Source organism: Zea mays, chromosome 3 (genome assembly GCF_902167145.1).
Source record: "Zea mays cultivar B73 chromosome 3, Zm-B73-REFERENCE-NAM-5.0, whole genome shotgun sequence".
NCBI classification, from domain to species: Eukaryota; Viridiplantae; Streptophyta; class Magnoliopsida; order Poales; family Poaceae; genus Zea; species Zea mays.
Window position 1 is genome coordinate 197,109,268 of NC_050098.1, and position 21,457 is coordinate 197,130,724.

The 21,457-nt window shown below is 45.4% G+C and overlaps 2 protein-coding genes and 1 pseudogene across 4 annotated transcripts; 1 reads left to right on the forward strand and 2 right to left on the reverse strand.

Annotated features, from left to right (window-relative positions):
• The first annotated feature begins 8,637 nt into the window (after positions 1-8,637).
• LOC100283816 (uncharacterized) lies at positions 8,638-9,316 on the forward strand. The gene is given in 2 exon segments (NM_001156714.1): positions 8,638-8,818; positions 8,900-9,316. Coding segments are annotated over 2 exon segments (384 nt in total). The 5' UTR covers positions 8,638-8,745; the 3' UTR covers positions 9,211-9,316.
• Positions 9,317-9,449: 133 nt separating this feature from the next.
• On the reverse strand, positions 9,450-12,327 carry LOC103652460 (alpha-mannosidase I MNS4-like; annotated as a pseudogene).
• Positions 12,328-14,678: 2,351 nt separating this feature from the next.
• On the reverse strand, positions 14,679-18,155 carry LOC103651152 (uncharacterized). Of its 3 annotated transcripts, none has more exons than XM_020550457.2 (5): positions 18,057-18,155; positions 17,889-17,962; positions 17,729-17,806; positions 17,445-17,645; positions 14,679-16,842 (listed from the first exon to the last, which is right to left on the reverse strand). In XM_020550457.2, exons 2-5 carry the CDS (start codon positions 17,917-17,919, stop codon positions 14,825-14,827), a joined length of 2,328 nt encoding a protein of 775 aa, XP_020406046.1. In that variant the 5' UTR covers positions 17,920-17,962; positions 18,057-18,155; the 3' UTR covers positions 14,679-14,824. The 3 variants fall into 3 exon arrangements, with proteins under 3 accessions (XP_020406046.1, XP_020406045.1, XP_035822291.1); XM_020550456.2 differs by having other exon boundaries at positions 17,720-17,806; XM_035966398.1 differs by lacking the exon at positions 18,057-18,155 and having other exon boundaries at positions 17,720-17,806; positions 17,889-17,978.
• Positions 18,156-21,457: the final 3,302 nt, after the last annotated feature.

The window sequence follows — 21,457 nt, forward strand, 5'->3', positions numbered from 1 at the left end:
GTAGTGAACTCTGTAGGGTCAGCTGCAGGGAACAACGGAGGTGGTGGAGCATGACCCTGTGCGGCGCCAAGGCTCTGCATGTACACGAACATCTCCGCCATCCTCTTCTCTAGCTCCTCACGTTGCCTCCTCTCATCATCTAGCTGAGTCTGTAATATTTCGCCCTAATGTTACGATAATGCAAAGAGAAGATATATAAAAATCAATGAACGATGAATAGATAAGGAATAACCTGGAGTTGCTGGATACGATGTTGTGAGGTGTCCTGCCGAGGTCGTATGGCTGGGCTCGCGCTCGTGCTCCTTGCTCGCACTTGAGAGAGAGTGGGAGTGGAGGACGAGTCGATTGCCCCGTCGGCAATCCAGTACCGCCCATGCCTCTTGCCTCCTCCGACCCTCATGAGGACATCTCCGTCGATGTCCTCGGTCCTCGGATCGTAATCTGGCCCATGGACCTCCTTGGCCATGGCGGTGTACTCACTGAGTCGGCTGTGGATGGCGGGGTTGGTGTACGCCTCGGGCCCGTCATCCGGGTTGTAGGTGACGTCGGACGTCGCCTTCCCCTTGTGGGCCATGGCATATGCCGAGAACGTGGAGCAAGGCGCGCCACCATGTGCCGCCGACTGCGAGAAAACCAACGAGATGGTTAGAAATCATGTCTAATCGAAAGTTATATACCTAAATAAAAAAGAGCGCGTACCCATGCTTCCGCGTATTTGCCCAGGCTGCGGCTGCCTTGATGGTGGGAGGGACCTTGCATCAGCAAACGCCGTTCCCGGCTAGCGTTGTGCGCCTCATCCCACTCAGCCGAGCACCACCTCTGCACCATCTGCTCCCAGCACTCAGGATGCGCGGCGCACCAATGAGGAATCATCTAAAAAAATATAAGTACACAGCATATCAGAAGAAAAAAATAACCATATTTAGTACCAATAATAAAGTTTTGTATTTACCTGCAAGTACTGGTCCGGAGTCAACGACATGTTTCGGGCGTCCTTCTTGTTCACCTTCTCCCCAAGGACGGAGCCGTGGTAAGTGACGATGGCCTGGATGCGCGCCTCGTAGTGCATGTCCACGACGAGCTTCTTACAGCATGTCGTAGACACCACATCCGCCCTGGCCTCGTATCCAGCATCGCACCTGAAGAAATCCTACATACAAAGACGATGTATCCATACATTATTTCAAGAATATGCAACAAATGCGACTTATTAAACAATATAGTGCGAGGAAGACTTACCCACAGCTCTTGCTTCACCCGCTCTGCCTTGTTGTTGAATTGTCTGCCGTCCCGATCTACTGCATCGGGGGCGACGGCGTAGTGGTCGAAGGTGTATGCTGGGCTCGTCACTCCGGCGTACTCGACAAGTCCAGGGAAGTGTTCCCGGCATAGAAGGCCCAGGATGCCATTGGGGTTGCGGCCGTGACCCCCTGCAGTCTCCAAAACCATCCAAGACCTGTCCAAGTGATTAAGATGAAGTATTAGTTTCTATTATTAATTTGAACATATAATATGAAAAGGCAGCAACAATATCTAAAGTTACCTACCTCTCTCCATCGGGTCGTATCAGCGGACGTCTGTCACGAAGTATGGGTCGCTTAGGGAGGCTCGCGGGACCTCGCAGGTAGATACTCCTCGAACCTGAGGAGCCAGAACCTGAGACGTCCTGCTGAGGGGCGTCGTCGTCGTCGTCGTCCTGCTGCGCCGCATCGTCGTCGTCCTGCTGTGCCGCATCGACAGCGGCTTGCTGCTCCACCTGCTGCTGTACGGCGTCGTCCTGCTGCGCCTGCTCCTCCGTCCTACGGGTGCTCCTCCTCCCCCTCCCCCTCCTCGTCCTCGTCCCACCACCCACCATCTTTGTCCAACAACCTGCAATTAAGAGTAAACAATTAAGCACAGATAAAAAATATGTATTTAGAAACATATGCAAAATAAATGAAATATAGCATTACATCGATTAAAAATAATCTTCATATGTGTCCGGGTTAGCCGGATCATAAGTGTCATCATCACTATCAACCATTTCATAGTCGACATCATCTGAAGGCGCAATTTCGTCATTGGCATTGCCTTCAAGTATTTCTAAGTCATTCTCATTTTGCACCTCATCATCCTCGTCATCAACAACCATTTCAATATCTACTTCCATTCCGATCGCTTCGGTTAAGTCTATCTCAAATTGCCCTTCGAGCCCATCTTCTTGGAAGAACTCTCCATCATATGTGTCCGGGTCTAAGTTATAATCTTCATCGTTTGGAACATGTAATTTAGCGTGCGGTGATACCTTATACACAACATCCCAACCCTTAAGATGTTGTTTCGTTTGGCACGCATATGGAAGATAATACACTTGTGTGGCCTGTTGGGCCACAATATAGACATCGTCTCCTGGTAAGGTGGAATCCTGTCGAATTTCGACTAGCCCAAGATTAGAATGTGTCCGTCTCGTAACTTCAGGGTCAAACCAATGACATTTGAATATCACTGGAGTAAGAGGTTTGGAACCATAAAAATTGAGTTCATATATATCTTCAATTCTTCCATAATACTCGACCTCGTCAAGCCCGGGCGTATAGACTCCAGAACACGTGGTTTTTCGATTGGGCCGGCTTTGGTTGTAGCTTGTTGTGCGAAAACGGTATCCATTGACGTCATACCCAGAAAATTTCCTGACCCTATAGGCAAAGCCATTGGCTACTTGTCTCAACTCGGCACTCATAGACGGCTCTCTTTGGCCCTGCAAGTTCAAACACGCTAGATTGTTATATTATTCGCACGTAAGAGCAACTTCAAATGACAAACTAAGCACGTACCTTACGTTTAAACCAGGAAATGAAATCGGGCAATCCATTTCCCGCACCCTTTCGAAGAAGGGTATCATATTCCTGTGGAGTTGGGTCCCTTGATCGACGCCAGAATTCATGAATAAATTGCTCCATGTATGGCGTCACCTCTTCAAGGTTGGTCAATACATATAGCATGATATGGCGCCACTCTTCATGTCTCAGGGTCTTGGTGGTCGAACCACTTGCGCTTCCGAGTTGCCCTCGAAAAATGCTGAGGTTCGATTCATTGTCGCCATCATTGTAACGAGGGGGTGGATTATGCACGCTCGGCAGTTTGTCACCATAGTAAGTTGTTGTGAAGTTTGACACCTCCTCCAGTATGTATGCCTCTGCAATGGAAGCCTCGATTTTGCATTTATTTCTACATTTCTTTCGGATAGTCTTTAGACATCTCTCGATTGGATAGCACCAACGTCCCTGCACGGGCCCCCCCATTCGTGCCTCATACGGGAGATGAATAATCAAATGCTGCATCGGATTGAAGAAGCCAGGTGGAAAGATCTTCTCCAACTTACATAGTAACACGGGTGCCATCCTTTCCAAGTCTGCAATCATGGTCCGAGCTAACTCTTTTGCACAAAGCTGGCGGAAGAAATAGCTCAACTCTGCAAGCGCTAGCCAGACATGCTCAGGGACATAGCCTCGAACCATCGCCGGATGAATTCGTTCAATCCATATGTGGAAGTCATGACTCTTCATCCCTAAGACTCGCAGAGTAGATAAGTTCACCCCCCTACTAAGGTTAGCTGCATACCCATCAGGGAACATTAACATCTTGATCCACTCTAGTACTTCCTTCCTCTGGGCCCTGCTCAGGACGAAATCGGCCTTAGGCCTTCTCCATGTCTTACCACCACTAGGCGGCTTCATCTCTTGGTTTGGTCTATCACATAACTCTGCCAGATCCACTCTTGCCTTTACGTTATCCTTTGACTTATCAGGAATCTCCATAATTGTTGCCCAAAGTGCCTCGGCGACATTCTTTTCAGTGTGCATCACGTCAATGTTGTGTGGAAGGAGCAGGTCATCATAATAGGGGAGCCGAGTCAGTCCCGACTTATGTGTCCACATATGTTGCTCACCATATCCCACAAAACCACCTTCTGGGTTGGCCACGAGACCATCTATCTCTTCGCGAACTTCGGCACCAGTCATCATTGCAGGTGGGCGGTCTGTCACCACGACACCTTTCGTAAAGTTCTTGATGTCTAGTCGGAATGCATGGTCAGGAGGGAGAAATTGTCGATGTTTATCGAATGACGAATATTTGCCACCCTTCTTCAACCAAATGAACCTAAGAGCTTCCTTGCAAACTGGGCATGGGAACTTACCGTGAACACACCAGGCGCAAAATAGCCCGTACGCCGGAAAGTCATGCATGGAGTACTGGTACCAAACATGCATTTTGAAGTTTGTCTTCGTAGCTCGGTCGTACGTCCATACCCCTTCCTCCCAAGCACGGACCAATTCATCAATCAAAGGCTCCATGTACACGCCCATTTTATTCCCCGGGTGTCCAGGAATTATCAACGACACGAATATGTTCTGTCTTTGAAAGCATACGCCGGGGGGGGGGAGATTGATGGGGATAACGAACACAGGCCAACATGTGTATGGGGCAGCGGTCATTCCATAGGGATTGAACCCATCTGTGGCCAGCGCAACACGAACATTACGAGCCTCTTTAGCTTTCTCATGGTGAATGACATCAAAGTGGGTCCATGCTTCACCATCGGATGCGTGAACCATCTTGTCAGGATTGTATCGTTTGCCTTTTTTGTGCCATGTCATCTGTTTCGCGGATTCCTCTGTCATGTATAGACGCTGGATCCTCGGTATGAACGGAAGGTGGCGTAGGATTGTCACGGGGATGTCGAGCTGCCTCTTCTGTCCATCACCAGAGTCTACCTCCATGAACCTAGACGATTTACACTTCGGACAGTACTTTGCCTCAGTATGTTCTTTCCTAAATAGGACGCAGCCCTTCGGACAAGCATGTATCTGCTCATACGTCATCTTGAGTGCACGAAGGAGTTTCTGTGCCTCGTACATGCTCTTTGGGAGAACGTGATCCTCCGGAAGCAGGCTGCCAATAACTATCAACAAACCATCGAAGGCGTCTCGACTCATGCTATACTGCGACTTGAACGCCATTATACGCCCAATGGCATCCAGTTGAGAAACCTTTGTCTTGCCGTGAAGGGGTTTCTGTGCCGCGTCAAACATGTCGTAGAATGCCTTTGCGGTCGCCTCTGGCTCGTCCTCCGTACATCCTTCGGCGAACTGTGCCTCGTGATAGTCGTTCAACATGTCCGCTACCCCAGCATCAGCATCGTAATCCTCGACGCGTTGTCTCACCACCTCCTCTCTCGTGCGATGCGCTTCACCATGGAAGATCCACCGAGTATAGTCCGGCGTAAATCCATTCTTCCAAATATGTTCTACCATGGCCTTCTTTGGTTTTCTTTTCCGGTTGTCACATTTGCTGCACGGACAAGGGACTAGGCTAGCTCCTTTAGCAGCTTCGCCATATGCCCGTTCCACGAAAGCATCGGTCTTCCTAATCCATTCTGGGGTGACATCATTACGTCGAACGCGGCCCGTGTACATCCACTCACGGTCCTCCATCCTCTAACATATATAACCGAGTATAGTTTAATATAGACATGTAATGCATGTACACTACGTTCCTACCTTCTAATAGGTGATGATAGGTCCTAATCCCACCCGCGGTTGCGTAGATGGAGTTAGTTTCCATGCTCTACTCCGATCCGAGATAAAATTTCGGCAGCACCTACCCGCTGTTCTCCGGATACACGTCCTGACAGGGAGAGTGTACTGTCCGGAGAACAACAGGGAGGTGACGCCGAAACTCTATCTCGGACCGGAGTAGAGCATGGAAACTAACACCATCTACGCAACCGCAGGCTGTCCAAAAAACGTGGACAATTCGAAACTGATACATTTGTAGATATGCAAAGATCTGCATATCTACACCGTATCTCTTTCGAACGGGAGACGCCTAACAGGGTTACGTGATCTACGACCATGATGCGGATGTAGAGGTTATACCTAGGGTGGCGGTGGAGTCAGGCTAGTGGGGCTGTGGCGGGTCGGTGCAGTGGCGACGCGAGGCAGACCCGCAGCGGCTAGGAAGACCTCTGCAAAAAAAATAAACAAGTATGTCAACAAAAAAATTCAGCAGCACCTCCCCTGCACGGGGAGGTTTCCAAAACCTGCAAATAAAATTAACAGCACAATGGCTGACATTCACACATATATCAACGGCACGATGGCCGACAATCACATTTAATCGACATTCATATCCACCATCACACAATCATATCTAATCGGCATACAACTAAAACTAGGACCCCTACACAATCATATCTATCGCCACACAAACATTATATAGAAACTTTATACGTACTGCGCTACTGTGCTACTATCGCTTTTATTGTGAAGTGGAACTACTTATGTATATCAACAAATGTGAATTAGTGCATATATATTCTCTATTGCATATATATCAACAAATGGAACTACTTATGTATATCAACATACGTACCTGCTGCGGCGCGGACGGCGGCGAGCGGGCAGACTGCGCGGCGCGGGCGGACGACGGGCGGCTCGAGCGTCGCGACGGCGGGCGGCTCGAGCGTCGCGACGGCGGGCGACGGCGGGCTCCGGCGGGCGCGACGGCGGGCTCGACGGCGGGCTCGACGGCGGGCGCTACGGCGGGCGCGACGGCGGTCGCGACGGCGGGCTCCGGCGGGCGACGGCGGGCGACGGCGGGCTCCGGCGGGCTCCGGCGGGCGACGACGGGTGGCGGCCGTTTAGAAAGTGAGAGTGAGAGATAGAGACAGGGAGTGCGGGCGCTGTAACGCTATTAAAACATTCTTTGCCGAGTGCCCGCGATCCGGCACTCGGCAAAGATTTTTTAAAAATTAAAAAATAAACTTTGCCGAGTGCCGGATCTCGGGCACTCGGCAAAGTCGCCTTTGCCGAGTGCTGGATCTCAGGCACTCGGCAAAGTCGCCTTTGCCGAGTGCTAGCTGTAGAGCACTCGGCAAAGATGTGTTGTACAGACTTTGCCGAGTGCCCATGGACAGGCACTCGGCAAAGTTGTCTTTGCCGAGTGCTAACTGGGCAGCACTCGGCAAAGTATTTTTTATTTTTTTTATTTCTGGCAACCAAACTTTTTGTGGTGTGTTCCTACACTATGTAGACCTACATGTATCATTTGTGGACAATTTTAACAGAGTTTTCAATCGTTAGTAGATTTAGTTCGTTTATTTGAATTTCTTCGGAAAATTTAGATTTGAACTGTAGGTCACTCGAAACATGGAAAACCGTGCATGCAAAAATGATATTCATGTTACTTAGCATAAGTTACGACCGATTCCAGGAGCGGACCGGAAACTTCGAGCAACATGCTCACTAAACATGGTCGTGAACTTGCCATACACATGTTTAAAAATTGTATAAAACCCAAACAAAGTCAAAAAATCCTGAAACTTGTCCACGTGTCATGATATCATATGTACAGGCTGCGATAAAAATTTTAAAATGTTTGGAGAAAGTTGTGGGACACTATGTGTAGAAACCTAGGAGAAGTACATTGAAACTCTATGATTTCATGTGTAGTTCTCCTAGGTTTCTACAAATAGTGTCCCACAACTTTCTCCAAACATTCTAAAATTTTTATCGCAGCCTGTACATATGATATCATGACACGTGGACAAGTTTCAGGATTTTTTGACTTTGTTTGTATTTTATACAATTTTTAAACATGTGTATGGCAAGTTCACGGCCATGTTTAGTGAGCATGTTGCTCGAAGTTTCTGGTCCGCTCCTGGAATCGGTTGTAACTAATGCTAAGTAACATGAATATCATTTTTGCATGCACGGTTTTCCAAGTTTCGAGTGACCTACAGTTCAAATCTAAATTTTCCGAAGAAATTCAAATAAACGAACTAAATCTACTAACGATTGAAAACTCTGTTAAAATTGTCCACAAATGATACATGTAGGTCTACATAGTGTAGGAACATACCACAAAAATTTCGAGAGACAAAATAAAAAAAATAAAAATATACTTTGCCGAGTGTCCAGGAATGACACTCGGCAAAGTATGCTTTGCCGAGTGCCTACTATGTGGCACTCGGTAGAGAATCTCTTTGCCGAGAGCCAACGGATGACACTCGACAAAGACTAACGGACGTCAGCTTTGGGACGGCCGCTGACGGCCGTTTGCCGAGAGCCCACTTTGCCGAGTGTTTGACACTCGGCAAAGTTGTCTTTGCCGAGTGCCGTTCTGTGCCGAGTGTTCAGCGCTCGGCAAAGTTGTCTTTGCCGAGTGCCTAACTTTACCGAGTGCGGCACTCGGCAAAGCTTTTTTGCCGAGTGCCCGACAAAAGGCACTCGGCAAAGAAGCCAACACTCGGCAAAGCCTCGGATTCCGGTAGTGTATGGGATGGAGAATATCGAATGTGGTCCTTGCAACCAAAGAAAAGGGAGAGTCAGAGTAATAAAAGTGAGCCATGGTTAAAGGAGAAAGGAGTGTTAGTCAACATTGCTGGGTGCCCAGGCATTGGTCACCACTCACCAGCCAACCTGGCTATGGGTACCCTGAATTACACGTCCAGATGTCTATCGACGGGCCCAGTTGGCTCAACCCGATTGGGTGCGAGTGGATAGGCCGTTGGTGCAAGGATAGCCAATCCCGTGCCTCACCCAATCCTAGCGGCGCCACACGATTTGCAGCCACATCGGTTGGCGATAATTTCGTGTATTCGCCTTTTTTAAAAGGAATCGCCACCGACTGGCGCACGGGAGCCACGGAGAGCAAAGGCAGCACACTCAGCTATCCAGCAAAAGAGATCGAGACGCAGGAGTCATGGCCACCGTCAGCGCCGCCGTGGTGACCACCATCGTTGCCCGCGCCGCGATCGCCAGGCCCAATGCTCTAGGTACGCCGGTAGAGTACCGCGCCGTTTCACTTTCACGCTCGCATATGCATGCATATGTGCTCACTCGATCGCTGTCCGCAGGGCTGCCTGCGCTGAGGGCGAGGAGCGAGAGGGTGCGGTGCAGCTACGCCAAGGACGCGGCCCCAGTCAGCACCAAGGGCGCAGGCGCGTCGCTGCTCGCCGCAGCGGGCGCGGTGACCGCGTCGGCGGGGCCCGCGCTGGCGCTCGTGGACGAGCGCATGTCCACGGAGGGCACCGGGCTGAGCCTCGGGCTCAGCAACAACCTGCTGGGGTGGATCCTCCTGGGGGTCTTCGGCCTCATCTGGTCCCTCTACACCATCTACACCTCTGACCTCGACGAGGACGAGGAGTCCGGTGGCCTCTCGCTCTAGATCCACCCTCTCCTGTTAATGATCTGAATGTAAACATGGTGGCGGTCATCGGTGTAAATTTAGACATGGCTATTTGCATCTAAGATCCATCCTCTCCTGTTAATAATGTTTGGAGACTACGTACGCCTGAAGCAATGCAATAGCAACTTTGCGAGAAAACTTGCTGCACACATTTTTTCTTAGCTTTGAGGCTTTGAGTAGAGTTGTGTGTGAGGCCAGTTCTCCCACTGCTATCCGTTGCTGCTCCAAAGTCCAGCCCAACGCAGCCCTGCAAATCCCGCACCTGGCAACACTGCACCATCGCTAGGTTCCGGCCAGTGGCAGTGGACACCACCAACGACATTCGTCATTACCACGTCTCCTGTTGGCTTGCAACTGAGTGAGAGATTAAAATATAATAGAACTTGATTGGTCTTGGACGCTAGATTCTACTGCAGATTCACCATGATGCTCACGACTTTCAGAAGTCTGCTCTACAAAGTTGTCCTCTTCATCGGAGTATGATATCCCAAGTTTCTGTGCATGAGTCAATCCTGGACAGACTCCCTATCAAAAAGGATATGTTAAGGTTCGAGAAAACAAAAATTAACATAATTTAATAGTATGCACAATCTGAATTTTGTGCATTAATGTAGTTTCAGGGTGTGTTTGTTTCTCTACTAGATTATATAAGTTAGATTTCGGTGAAAAAGTAAAAGAGTAAAATATCACTTTACAACCACAAATAAACTGAAATAAGTTAGCATTGGTTAGCTTATTTTAGTTTGATTAACTTATTTTAGCTTATTTGTGGTTCCAAAGTGACCCTCCTATGTTTTCATCATAATCCAACTTATATAATATAGAAGGGAAACAAACAAGACCTTAATCTATTAGATGAAGATGCAAAAACAAAGAAGATTCTCTCAGCAAGACTAGCATTCAATCAAAAAGAATAAAACCAGGAAAATAAGATGCTCTTGCTCATTCAACAAAATAACAAGACCTTAAGCTAGAAAACTAGCTTCAGATACCATATACACCACACTGAAACAGAAAGCAAACTACTACACCCTCCTTTCTGTATATTCATTGCTTTCTAACTCCAATTAATTGTTAACTGCAACCTGTTGGATGCCATATGCACCATTCTGTCCCATGGATCACATCAATACTGTTTAAAACAGCTTAGACTTTACACGATGTAATCCACTGTTGTTCCGTTTTCTGTCAACAAAAGTTACGCATGCAGTGACGAAGAAAGAAAAAAATGTTAACCAGGAACCACATCAGAGTTACCTTGATGTAACCTCCTGTCATAAACAACACTTCGGACGTTGAATAGTAATTGGAAGGGGTTTGAATATCATCTAAGATGTTGTTTGGTTCGGTGGTGGTAACGGTAACGTCAAAGAAACTGGTAGACGGCGGGACGTGTTGCATTGTAACACAAAGCAGACTTTGTTTGGTTCATTGACATATGTAGCCTACAAGATTGGATAGCGCTTCCGGGGGAGTGGTAACGAGATCCTACAGAGTCATATCCACTCTCATCGTGATGGATTACAGGCTGCCTCAACCAAACAAAAAGCAATGGCATCAGATAGTGGTGAGAACAATTACGGGCCTAAAAACTGCGAACCAAACAGCACCTAATTTGCTATAGTTTCCATTTTGATGTTTCCTAGAACTAGCATTAGCACCATATCCATAGTCGGCGCCGCTATTACAGAATGCTCCAAAATTTAAACAATGTTCATCTACCAAGGCTATCTCAGGAGTAACAGGTAGCAAATGACCCTCTGTACTAAATATGTACCTGCAGAAACGATGATATACTGTAACTATGAATTCTAAGTCTGAATAAACACCTGAACTAGTGAACTTACTGCATTATGGTGTCATACTTACTTATATGGTCCATTTTCAACAATATTATCAGGGGCTCAGGGCCAACAGCTAAATCAAAAAGAAGCCAGGGATATTTGACCTGATATGTGTTAGTAGTTAGATTTCAGCAATAGAGGATAAATGAAGGAAAACGGCATGTATTTACGCCCTCTCTCCCAAAAAAAGTGCACTTCTAGTTTGTGTCTAAGTCATTTTTTCTTAAGTTTGACTAAATTTTCATAAAATAGTATCAACATTTATCCCTAAAATAGGTTTACTGTAAAAATATATTCCGTGATTAATCTAATGGTATTTATTGGGTATCATAAATGTTAGTTCCTTTTTCATATATTTGGTCAAACATGAAACAAACGAGAAGTCTACTCTTTTTGGGATAGAGTGAGTTAATTAAAAAAAAACTCGACCTGCGGGTAAGACCACCCCCGTTGCATTATTATTAAGAAAGCACTCTCACACAGATCGAGAAAACTCTTGTCGCACCCATACACAGCGGTATCGTAGCCCATGTGACAACTACCGCGACCAGGACCATACCTTAGACCTGTACTTTAGGCGTGGGACAGAGACAGACGAAGGTATTTTTTTTAAACCCTGTCTGAAATTCGGTCCCACGAGAAGTCGAACTCAAGACCTAAGGAATGCTATTCAGAGTCAGACCACCTAATCTACTCAGCTAGAGAATCTTTCGCGAAGTGAGTAAATTTAGCATCTTAATTAGCAGGGAATTGCTGGCTTGCTAATATGTCCCTTCCAATATCAAGGTATCTGCATTCATATAAAGACAAAACATTAAAGTCAGGGCCATAGTTATTAACGTGATAAGGCGAGCGACCCCTTTTTAACTTTTAAGCGGAAAGGCGTAGGGCGAGACGACCCTCTCATTTTCTTCTCGATTAACTTAAAATTTCCTCTTTTTTCTTTGTAATTTCTTGCTATGTTTGCTCCCCTTGTTGATTTCTGTTACATTGGGGCCCAGTTGGGTGATGTGTATGTGCTTTTCACACTCAAGAGGGTCACAATATACTAGGGATATTCCTAAAACATCCGACTTATATGACAAATATAATATTTTAACATAAACATGCATAAAATTTGAAATTATTTTTTATTCATGTATGTGCTTTTCACATTCATGTTTGTTAGATACCCATGGAGCCCTCCCCCCACTCCCCTGTGACCACAGGCATCGGCGTCCCTGCCACCGCTGCCACCGTCACGGCTGGCCATGCCGCAGTCGCTGTTGCTGCCACCCCCACTGCCAGCACAGGCGTGGGCCCTAGCCGCTCCCTCTCCCTCACTTGCGCTGTCGTTGCCGTCGACTCATCCCCTCATTAGGATCGTAACGTTAGCACGAGCTATATGTTAGTATATAGAAAATATACAGGTTTACCTAGAATTTTTATGGGTTTCAACATTTTTACACCATTTGTAGGAGCTTACCCTAAAACTCAAATATAAAACTGTATTAGAGACTACAATGTTTACTGAGTGGAGTTTGAAATAGAAGTTAAAGTTGTCCGCAACAGATCATGTAAAAATAGGGGATTTGAACTATAGATTACAATGTTTACAAAGTGAAGTTTGAAATAGTGGATGAGATAAGCCTACGATAGGAGGCGCGATAGGCAATCCACTCGAGATGGCTTAACACTATAAGAAAAAAATAATTTTAGAACTATAGGCTACGATAAAAAACTTGACCTATGGGGGTAAGATAGCCACCGAGTATTGTATTAAGAAGAAGACATTCTCACACAGGTCGAGAAAACCGCCGAACCCCTGTCCCACCCATACATAGCGGCATCGAAGCCCATGTGAGAACGACCGCGACCGGGGCTGCTTTGACGTGGGACAGACGAGGGGATCTTTTTAACCACAGTCTGAAATTCGCTCCCACAAGTCAAATACAGGATCTGAGGAGTGCTACTCAGACCACATAACCAATTCAGCTAGAGGCCCTTTCGCATAGGCTACAATAACATATCCAAATAAAATAAAACATGCTTGCTTTTAAACAACTAATTGAAAAGTTACAAAATTTTTGGAGTTCCACAAGTCTTCCATTTTTTGAAAACTTTCCCAAAGTATAGGAAATTGCCGAATTTCATAGTTGTATATACTCGAGAATACTACTCTGACTTTACTCCTGTTTGTTAAAGTCTGTATATATGTTTTTTAACGAACAAACAATTTATCTTTATTCTGTTAACAGAACTTAAGTGTGTTAACTCAGTCCAAAAAAGACATTCATAACCTTGCACTATTATCCCTTTTTATTAATTGTTTGCAAATTAGCTCCACTTTGATATGAAAGTTCGGAATGTAATTATAACATAAATCCGATCATAAATTTTGAAAATCAAAACTTCAACTTTAAATCTAAAATATTTGACATTGAATTTTGATGAAAAATAACACCGCTTTAATTTTTTTTTGAAAAATATATTGTAATTAAATTATTTTTAAAACTATAATTATAATATTGTCATTTTTTTTTCAAAATTTCATATCAAATTTAGTTTATTTTCATCAATTATGAAATATTTCTAAATTCAATATTGATTTCCATAATATATGTTCAGATTTATAGATTCATATATCACAGTTAGGGCTAGTTTGGGAACCATAATTTCCCAAGGGATTTCTATTTTCTCAAGGAAAATTATTTCATTTTCTCTTGGGAAATTGGGGTTCCCAAACTAGCCCTTACATATCAAACTTTCATATTAAAGCGAGGGCAGATTTAAAACAGTTGATAAAAGGAGAGATAATGATGCAAGGGTATAAATGTCTTTTTGCCGGTTAAGTTAACGCAGTTAAATGTTGGTAATGAGATAGAGACAAAGTGATTGTTCGTTTCAAAAAAAGAAGGGTCATACATATAAACTTTTAAAAACAAGAGTAAAAACGTAGTAGTAGCATCGGGGCAACTATACAACAACCCCATTATATAAGGAAACATAACTAGTGCAATGATCCTTTGGTGCACATATTAAATCATGACTGTTTATCTTAGATCTAACATCTATTGTTGTCATATATATTTTCTAAAGAACACTTCAAAAAGGTGAAAGTGGTAGAGGGTGTCCTTTGCAAAATATCTAAGATAGCAAGGGACGTTAAATTTTAGACAGGATATCATAATTTAATATGTGCACCAAAGTGCAATATACACCACATATGCTCCCTTCATTATATAATGGTGCCCTAATAGTGGTCCTATTACAGAAATAAAACCTAATGTCCTTTGCTGTCTTGGATATTTTGAAAAAAAACACCCTTCATCACTACCATCCACTATTTCTACCTGTTCGGAGAGTGCACTTCGCAAAATTACAACAAGGGACGTTATACATGAGATATACTGTCATGATTTATTATGTGTATCAAAATATCATGTGTGTCAGATATGTTCCCATACTGAAATGCTATATATTGGGTGTAATATACAAGGTGTATTTATCTAGATAACTGTTTACATCACTGGCTATGTATTTGACTGTTTGCTGATATGAACCTGGGCCATTCAATCTTATTATTTCAATCACATGCACCAGAGTAAATTTACAGATACCCAATCAAGAACAAACTGTGATATCTTTAAATTTATATCTTGGGGAACTGCAATACATCATTCACTATACCAACTCAATCATCAAGCATGTGGGCCAAAACAATCAATCAAACACTGAAGAATAAAACAACTCACACATGGAGCCATACATCAGTTCGTAGCAGTGGTACAACACATGCAACTGGTAAAAAGAGAGGATCTTGCCTTCTGCTTTTCTTTGCTTCTTGGTGAACTAACCATGGTATTACTCTTCGAGTTCGATTCTGGTTCCTTCAATGGAGACCATATACCAGCTTCGCTCTGCATCAGCAAGCTCTCAAATGGTTTCTTAAATCTTGCAGAATGATTTGCTATTCTGAAGTCTCCTCCTGTTGGTTCCCTGGGGCTTAACAGTGGGCTCCTCTCAGATTCTTCATCAGCCTCAATTTTAAATTGCATTACAGCAATGTCGGCTGTGGGGATTTCCATGTGTACATGGCTATGCTGCTCAATACAATTGGAAAAACCTATATTTTGCGCTCCCTGAAGTAATGGAGTCACTTCACTGGCTTCTCTCCCTGGAGTTGATGTCTGATGAGTATGTTGTTCCTCAGTAGCCGTACCAAAACATGTTGTGACTTTCACCTGATTGCATTGAGCAGTAAAGGCTGCAGCTGAAATGCCTTCTGTGACTTCCTTTTGGTAGTGGTTGGCTTCAAAGGTAAAATCTGAAGATGTAGTGTTTGTATCTACTTTCTCATGGTTGATACCATCAGTAGAGATTATGACTACATTAGAGCTATCTTCCACCAACTGCATACACTTTCTAAGAATCTCGCCATTCTCAAGTTTCAAAACCTCGTATTTTTCAAGCAGTATCAGTTGAGATTGGTCAACTTGCGAGTTTGTAATAGTTTCTTGCTTATCTCTGGTTCTATATACCTTCCTGTCAATATCTTCTAGTGATTGAAGAGGAATTAATGGTATGGCCTTTGGTAAATTGGATAAGTCTCCTCCCTCCTTTGTCACTACATGTGCATCAAAATGGAGGCCTAGACCTTCTACATTATTTACCTTATCTTCTTCTAAAATTTCCTTTACTGTCTCTTTATCAAACTCTACTATTCCGGATACTCCACTGACTTTTCTTTGTATCTCTTCATTCCCAATATAATGATGATCTGACAAAGATGATTGTAAGCCTGTAAAATCCTTTCCATTGACCTCAGTAATACTGACTAAGTTACCATAATGTTCTTCAGGTTTGTTCTCTGTTGCAAAATTATCTTCTAGATTCCAAGCCGTGATATTTTTCTCAGCTATTCCTTCTTCCTTGTATATTGTTCCTATGCCATTATGCTTCATTGTTGTAGTAACAGAAACTGAACTCTGTCGTCTTGAACCAACTACCCTTTCATTTTGTTCATTTTCCAGTTCTGGATCATTCATCGAAGTTGGATTTTTTAGATATGGTTGACACTTTGCAACAACTTCATCATTATAGAGATTACCACATAATGTACTTACTGCATTATCTTCATCCTGATTTCCTAATGCAAGGATATTATTATCATCCTCAAATGCCTCATCACTTTCAGTCATTATATTTACTGTTGCAATTTTGCTTATTGCTCTGTTTTCTTCCTGGTCATGTGGTATTTGTATTTGCATGTTGTCATTCTTGGATATCTCTAGGTTTGTGCCATCTGATGGTTGCACATCTGGTAGACTCTCTTTTTGTACAGGCTTATCTTCTATAACCACTTCCTTGATCTCAGAGTCATCAGCATCAAGATAAGTGCTGACAATTGATTCAGTTGATGATGTAGTTTCTCCTTGCATTACCACCAAAATTTCCTCTACTGTTGCCACCTCAATGTATCCTTGTTCTGTGTTCTCAGTTGTATTTTCACCAGCTAGACTACCACCCATGGGGGAATTGTCATGACTGCTAGATTCTTCCAGTTCTTCTAGTGAACCTTCTATTTTTTCTTGTAACAATGATTTGTAGTTGCCTTGGATAGTTTCTTCACTTGTTTCTGTAGTCCCATGCATAAGTGGTACAATTTCTTCGTTATAGATTGAGCTATCCTTGTAGCTTGTCACATCTTCAGTGGTACTGACAAGAGCAATTGTTTCGGAAGAAAATATGGCTGTTTCAGTTGCTTCTTTCCTCAATGGTTCATCATCTGTACCAGAATGCTTGTTTTTGTCAGTAGAATTCAGAGCTGCAGGGGAACTAAAAGAAGTAGGTGCTTAGATTCTAAAGTTTATTCGTTAAAAATAGTTGTTTGTTGAAGATGCATATTAAGGTAGATAGTGCCTATATTTGTATTATTAATCTCTATCTAGCTTGTTTTCATTCTTTTAGGGCTTCATTGGTTATTTTGAATCCATATGAATTGGAGGGTATTGGTATGAATTGAGAGAGATTTTGACTTTACTAGGGATTTAAACCCACTCAATCCCCTTTAATCCATATGGATTAGGGTTCAAACGAACATATGCCCTTAAGGGCTTGTTCGGTTCTACTCCAATCCATATGGATTGAGGGGGTTCCAATCCCTAGTAAGTCAAAATCTCTCCTAATCCGTATCAATCCTCTCCGATCTATATGGATTGAAAATAACCGAACAAGCCCTAAGGGGACTATATTTCATTCTTACCACTGACCTTATGAAATTTCCATGCGCCATCACTAATTAAGGGACGGAAAGAACTTTTCTGAACTAAAGGAAATGATGACATGGTACCAAGTTAACTATAAGCTGAGTGGGAGAACTGAACTAACCTTTTTGTAAGTTACTAGTCTGATCATCTCGTGTTGATGTGTTATACTGAATTGAGCTCCTGCTTTTCTCATCTAAGCCTTCAACCTTATCTGGTGATTTTTTTTGATATGAAGCCATCTGCTTATCTTCAGCATTGGTAATGACGGGTTCCTTTGAGGATTTTGACCAGTTGACATACTCAGCGCCATCCTTCTCAGTGTCTAGCATAAACAGGCCGATTAGTGGTGATTCATTGTACTGAATTTCTGTGTAAAATTAGTACCACTATCCGTACTTGTCTCACCGTTTGTGCCGTTGGGCCCAGGTGAACTATTTGAAGGCTCAACGATTTTGTCAGCTCCATTAGTGGTCTCTTCTGATACTAGAATTTCCAAAGGAAGATAACCAGTGAAACACAGAAACCACATTGCTAGGCAGCAGATTGTATTCAGCAAAATGCATACCTTGTTGTCCAGTGACGTTGTTATTTCCCATGATCTCTTTACCCACCACACTTCGCAGCTCAGGTTCAGAAACACTGAGAGCAATCACAACAACATATTAGTTAGCTCAAGCCCTATCAGATATGATCGTATGGAAGACAAGGGAACATGCAAGCGAGCACCACAGACCATGATGGGATTGATGGTAGAAACTGTAGGAAGATGAACTATTGTATTGCATAGAGAATGGGTACAATATATAGACTCAACCCTAACCCTAATGGGCCGGCAGCCCAACAGTGGTGCCGGCCCACACACACTCACACACACATAGTCTAACATCCCCCCGCAGTCGCAACGGGGGCACCACACACGATGAGACTGGAGTAGAGGCCGAAGGTAGGAGCCGACGGGTTGAAATCCCCCCGCAGTCGCAGCGTCGTGATGGTGCGAATGTTGCGGCTGGAGTAGAGAACGGTGTGTGCTCCAAGAAGACGATAGCCCCTAGATGCCGAGGTAGCCGAAGTCGAGGTGGTCGCGGTCGGAAGACGCGCAGCAAAAGTCTGATCTTCGGGAGGGGTCGACGTTCGAGCGTCAACGATCGGCAGGGCGACACAGCAAAAGGGCACCGACAGGCCGACCTTCCTGCTTCTTCGATCGACCAGACGTCAAGGAGCCCCGCCAGAGAGGCCGACAGCAGCACACGCGGCTGCGCTGGTCAAGGTGTCCGCGCCCGCGGCAGAAAAGAAGGGGAATGTCGGATCCGGCCGGGAAGGCCACGACAGCGACGGATCCGGACGGGGAGACGCGATCCAGCCAAAGGGACGGCAGATCGAGCTGAGAAGGACGCAGCAACGTGGATCCGGCCGGGAAGGCCGCGGCAGCGACGGATCCAAACGAAGGCGAGGAAGGGGAGGGCGACGGGGCGGTTCCAACCAGGCAGGGCCTGCGCCAGACCTGGCTAGGGACGATGACGGCGCCGGCGCCGGGAGAAGCTTGAAGGGTGAGGCGCTGCTGGGCATCAACGCGAGCAGTTAGGAGGAGGCCACGCGATGAGAGGCGTCACGGGCGAGGGTGCCGGCGGAGGACGCAGTGGAGAGGGAGCAGGCGGTGGTGGGCAGAGGGGAGGGGCGGCCACGACGCCGGGCTGCAGGAAAGGGGCGGCGTCCTGGCGCGGCGTCCTGGCGCGGCTGCGCCCTGGGCGCGTCGGGCTCGGTCCCTGGCGGCTGCGCGCAGGAGCAAGGGAAGGCAGGGAGAGAGAGAAGAGGAGTGAGAGAGGAGAGCGCCGACGAGAGGCCGCTGGCCGCGTGCGCCATGGCCGCCGTCGAGCCAGCCCGCGCCGTGGCCGCCCCGCGCAGGGTAATCGTGCGCCCGCGCCGGGGCCGCTCGCCGGGGCCGCCCCGCGCAGGGGAACGCGCGCCCGCGCCGGGGCCGCTCGTCGTGGTTGCTGCCGGCGTCGTGGTTGCTGCCGGCGCGGGAGGGTGCTGCGGGGCGGCGGATCTGAGCGCCGGGGCCGCCGCGCCTGGACGCACCAGCGCTGGACCGCGCCTAGCCGGAGGCCGCGAGCCCGCGTCAGGGCCGCCCCCGGCCGGAGGAGCCGCGCCATGGTTGCGCCCGAGCCCTCGGACGCCGGGAGGGAAGGGGGGCCATGGAAGGGCAGGGAGCGTCGGTCTGCGAACTGGGCGCCATGGGGGTGCTGCTGGAGGAGGAGAGCTCGGCTGGGAGGAAGAAGGCCGCCCCCGGGAGGGAAGGATGAGCCTCCCGGGGGGCGGCGGCTGGTCCTAGGGCTGGCGGCGGCTGTGGGGTGGGTAGGAGCCGCCGGCGGCTGCAGTGGAAGGTGGGAGCAAACCCTAAACCTAATCCTCTGATACCATGTAGGAAGATGAACTATTGTATTGCATAGAGAATGGGTACAATATATAGACTCAACCCTAACCCTAATGGGCCGGCAGCCCAACAGTGGTGCCGGCCCACACACACTCACACACACATAGTCTAACAGAAACTTCAAGATCAATTAGAAAGAACGACAACAAGACATATTGTTGCATGCGAGCCTCATGGTATATATAGTGCAGGGGGGCTCATTGCTAGGAAACACAAGCTTTGTGGGTCACTATTTTATGTTGATATTTTTTTTAAAAAAAGAAACTTGAGTAAATTCAGTGATCTGATTGTATTATGACTACATCAATCATCAACATGACTGGATTTTTTTAGTAGGAAAGCTGAACACTTTTTGTACAGAAGTCACATAAGCTCTGCTATATATAAGAAAGTAATTAGTCACCAAGGCTTGGTCATAATGGGAGCATGATTTACTACAATGGCTCTATGCTTTACTTAGCTAGAACATGTTTATTTGCTTACTGCCCTGTCCCCTGTATATTGAGACTAGGGACATCATGTTTGCATTTCTTTTCACTTTTTTTTGTTACTGTTAGATATACATTTTCATTGAAGATGGAAGTTACTGAAGTGTCAGCATCAGACATGGGGCTTGGATGCATTTACATATAGCGCTTACAACATATGGTTTTGTTCATGCTAATTATGTGATGAGCTGCTACAAAACTTTGACATGATGTAACGAGCACAATTCTGTGAACCAATCAAGCTTTCGGCGCATGGTTTGGTTTTAGTATGCCTGTGGACACATTTGATTCTTCCGAAGTCATGCTCCCTGTCTCAAGGATTTTTTTTTGGAAGCATTATCATGGCTTGTTTCGTTGTTTGGCTCTAAAGCTGGATCCAGTTGAGTTGGAGGGAGACATGTTGTTATGTTTTTGGTGTAATCATGATCTACAACTCCCTTTCTGCTGGTAGCCTGCTTCACAGACTTTTGAAGGCCCTTCTGGTGGTGTTCCCCTTTGTACAGGGTGGAAGTTGTTTTCCACCTCATGCTTTCCTAAGAAAATGTGCCGATTATGCTTTTCTCTTTGTTTTTACTAACTTAGTGAATTTGCCATTCGGCCACACGGAATACTACAATGGCACGTGTACTCTGATTCTGAGTTTTTGTTTTAAATATATTTTATTATCATGAAAACTACAAAAATATATACGCTGGTTGAATTCCAAAAATAATATATGGACAGTCGTCCGATAGTGTCTTTCAAAAATCGTTTTACCAGAGAGTGACTCGTTATAATGTAAAACTATCCCCCCCCCCTCCCCCCTTTCCGCTGTTCCGCAAGTTCAGGACTACAAAAGCACGAGACAAGCACCCGGTTTAGCTTAATTTTTTAACAATACTAGGTATGTATTCATACGTTGCCATGAGAGTTAAAATTAGTATAAAACATACATACGAAATAACAAACATTACTATAATATACATAATTTGTCTGACAAAATCTCACAGTAACACTAATATTATATTGATGATATAAATACGTAATATTATTATAAATACACCAACTCAAATAAAATGAATTGGTGTCGAACAAATATTATAATCGCACAAATTATTTCTAAAGAATCAAAATATAATTTTGAATGATAGGGCATCACAAGCGGGCGGCCGCGCGGCGTCTGTAAAATCTGACCATATTGAATGTTGTTCGGTCTCACATGTAAAATCTCACTAT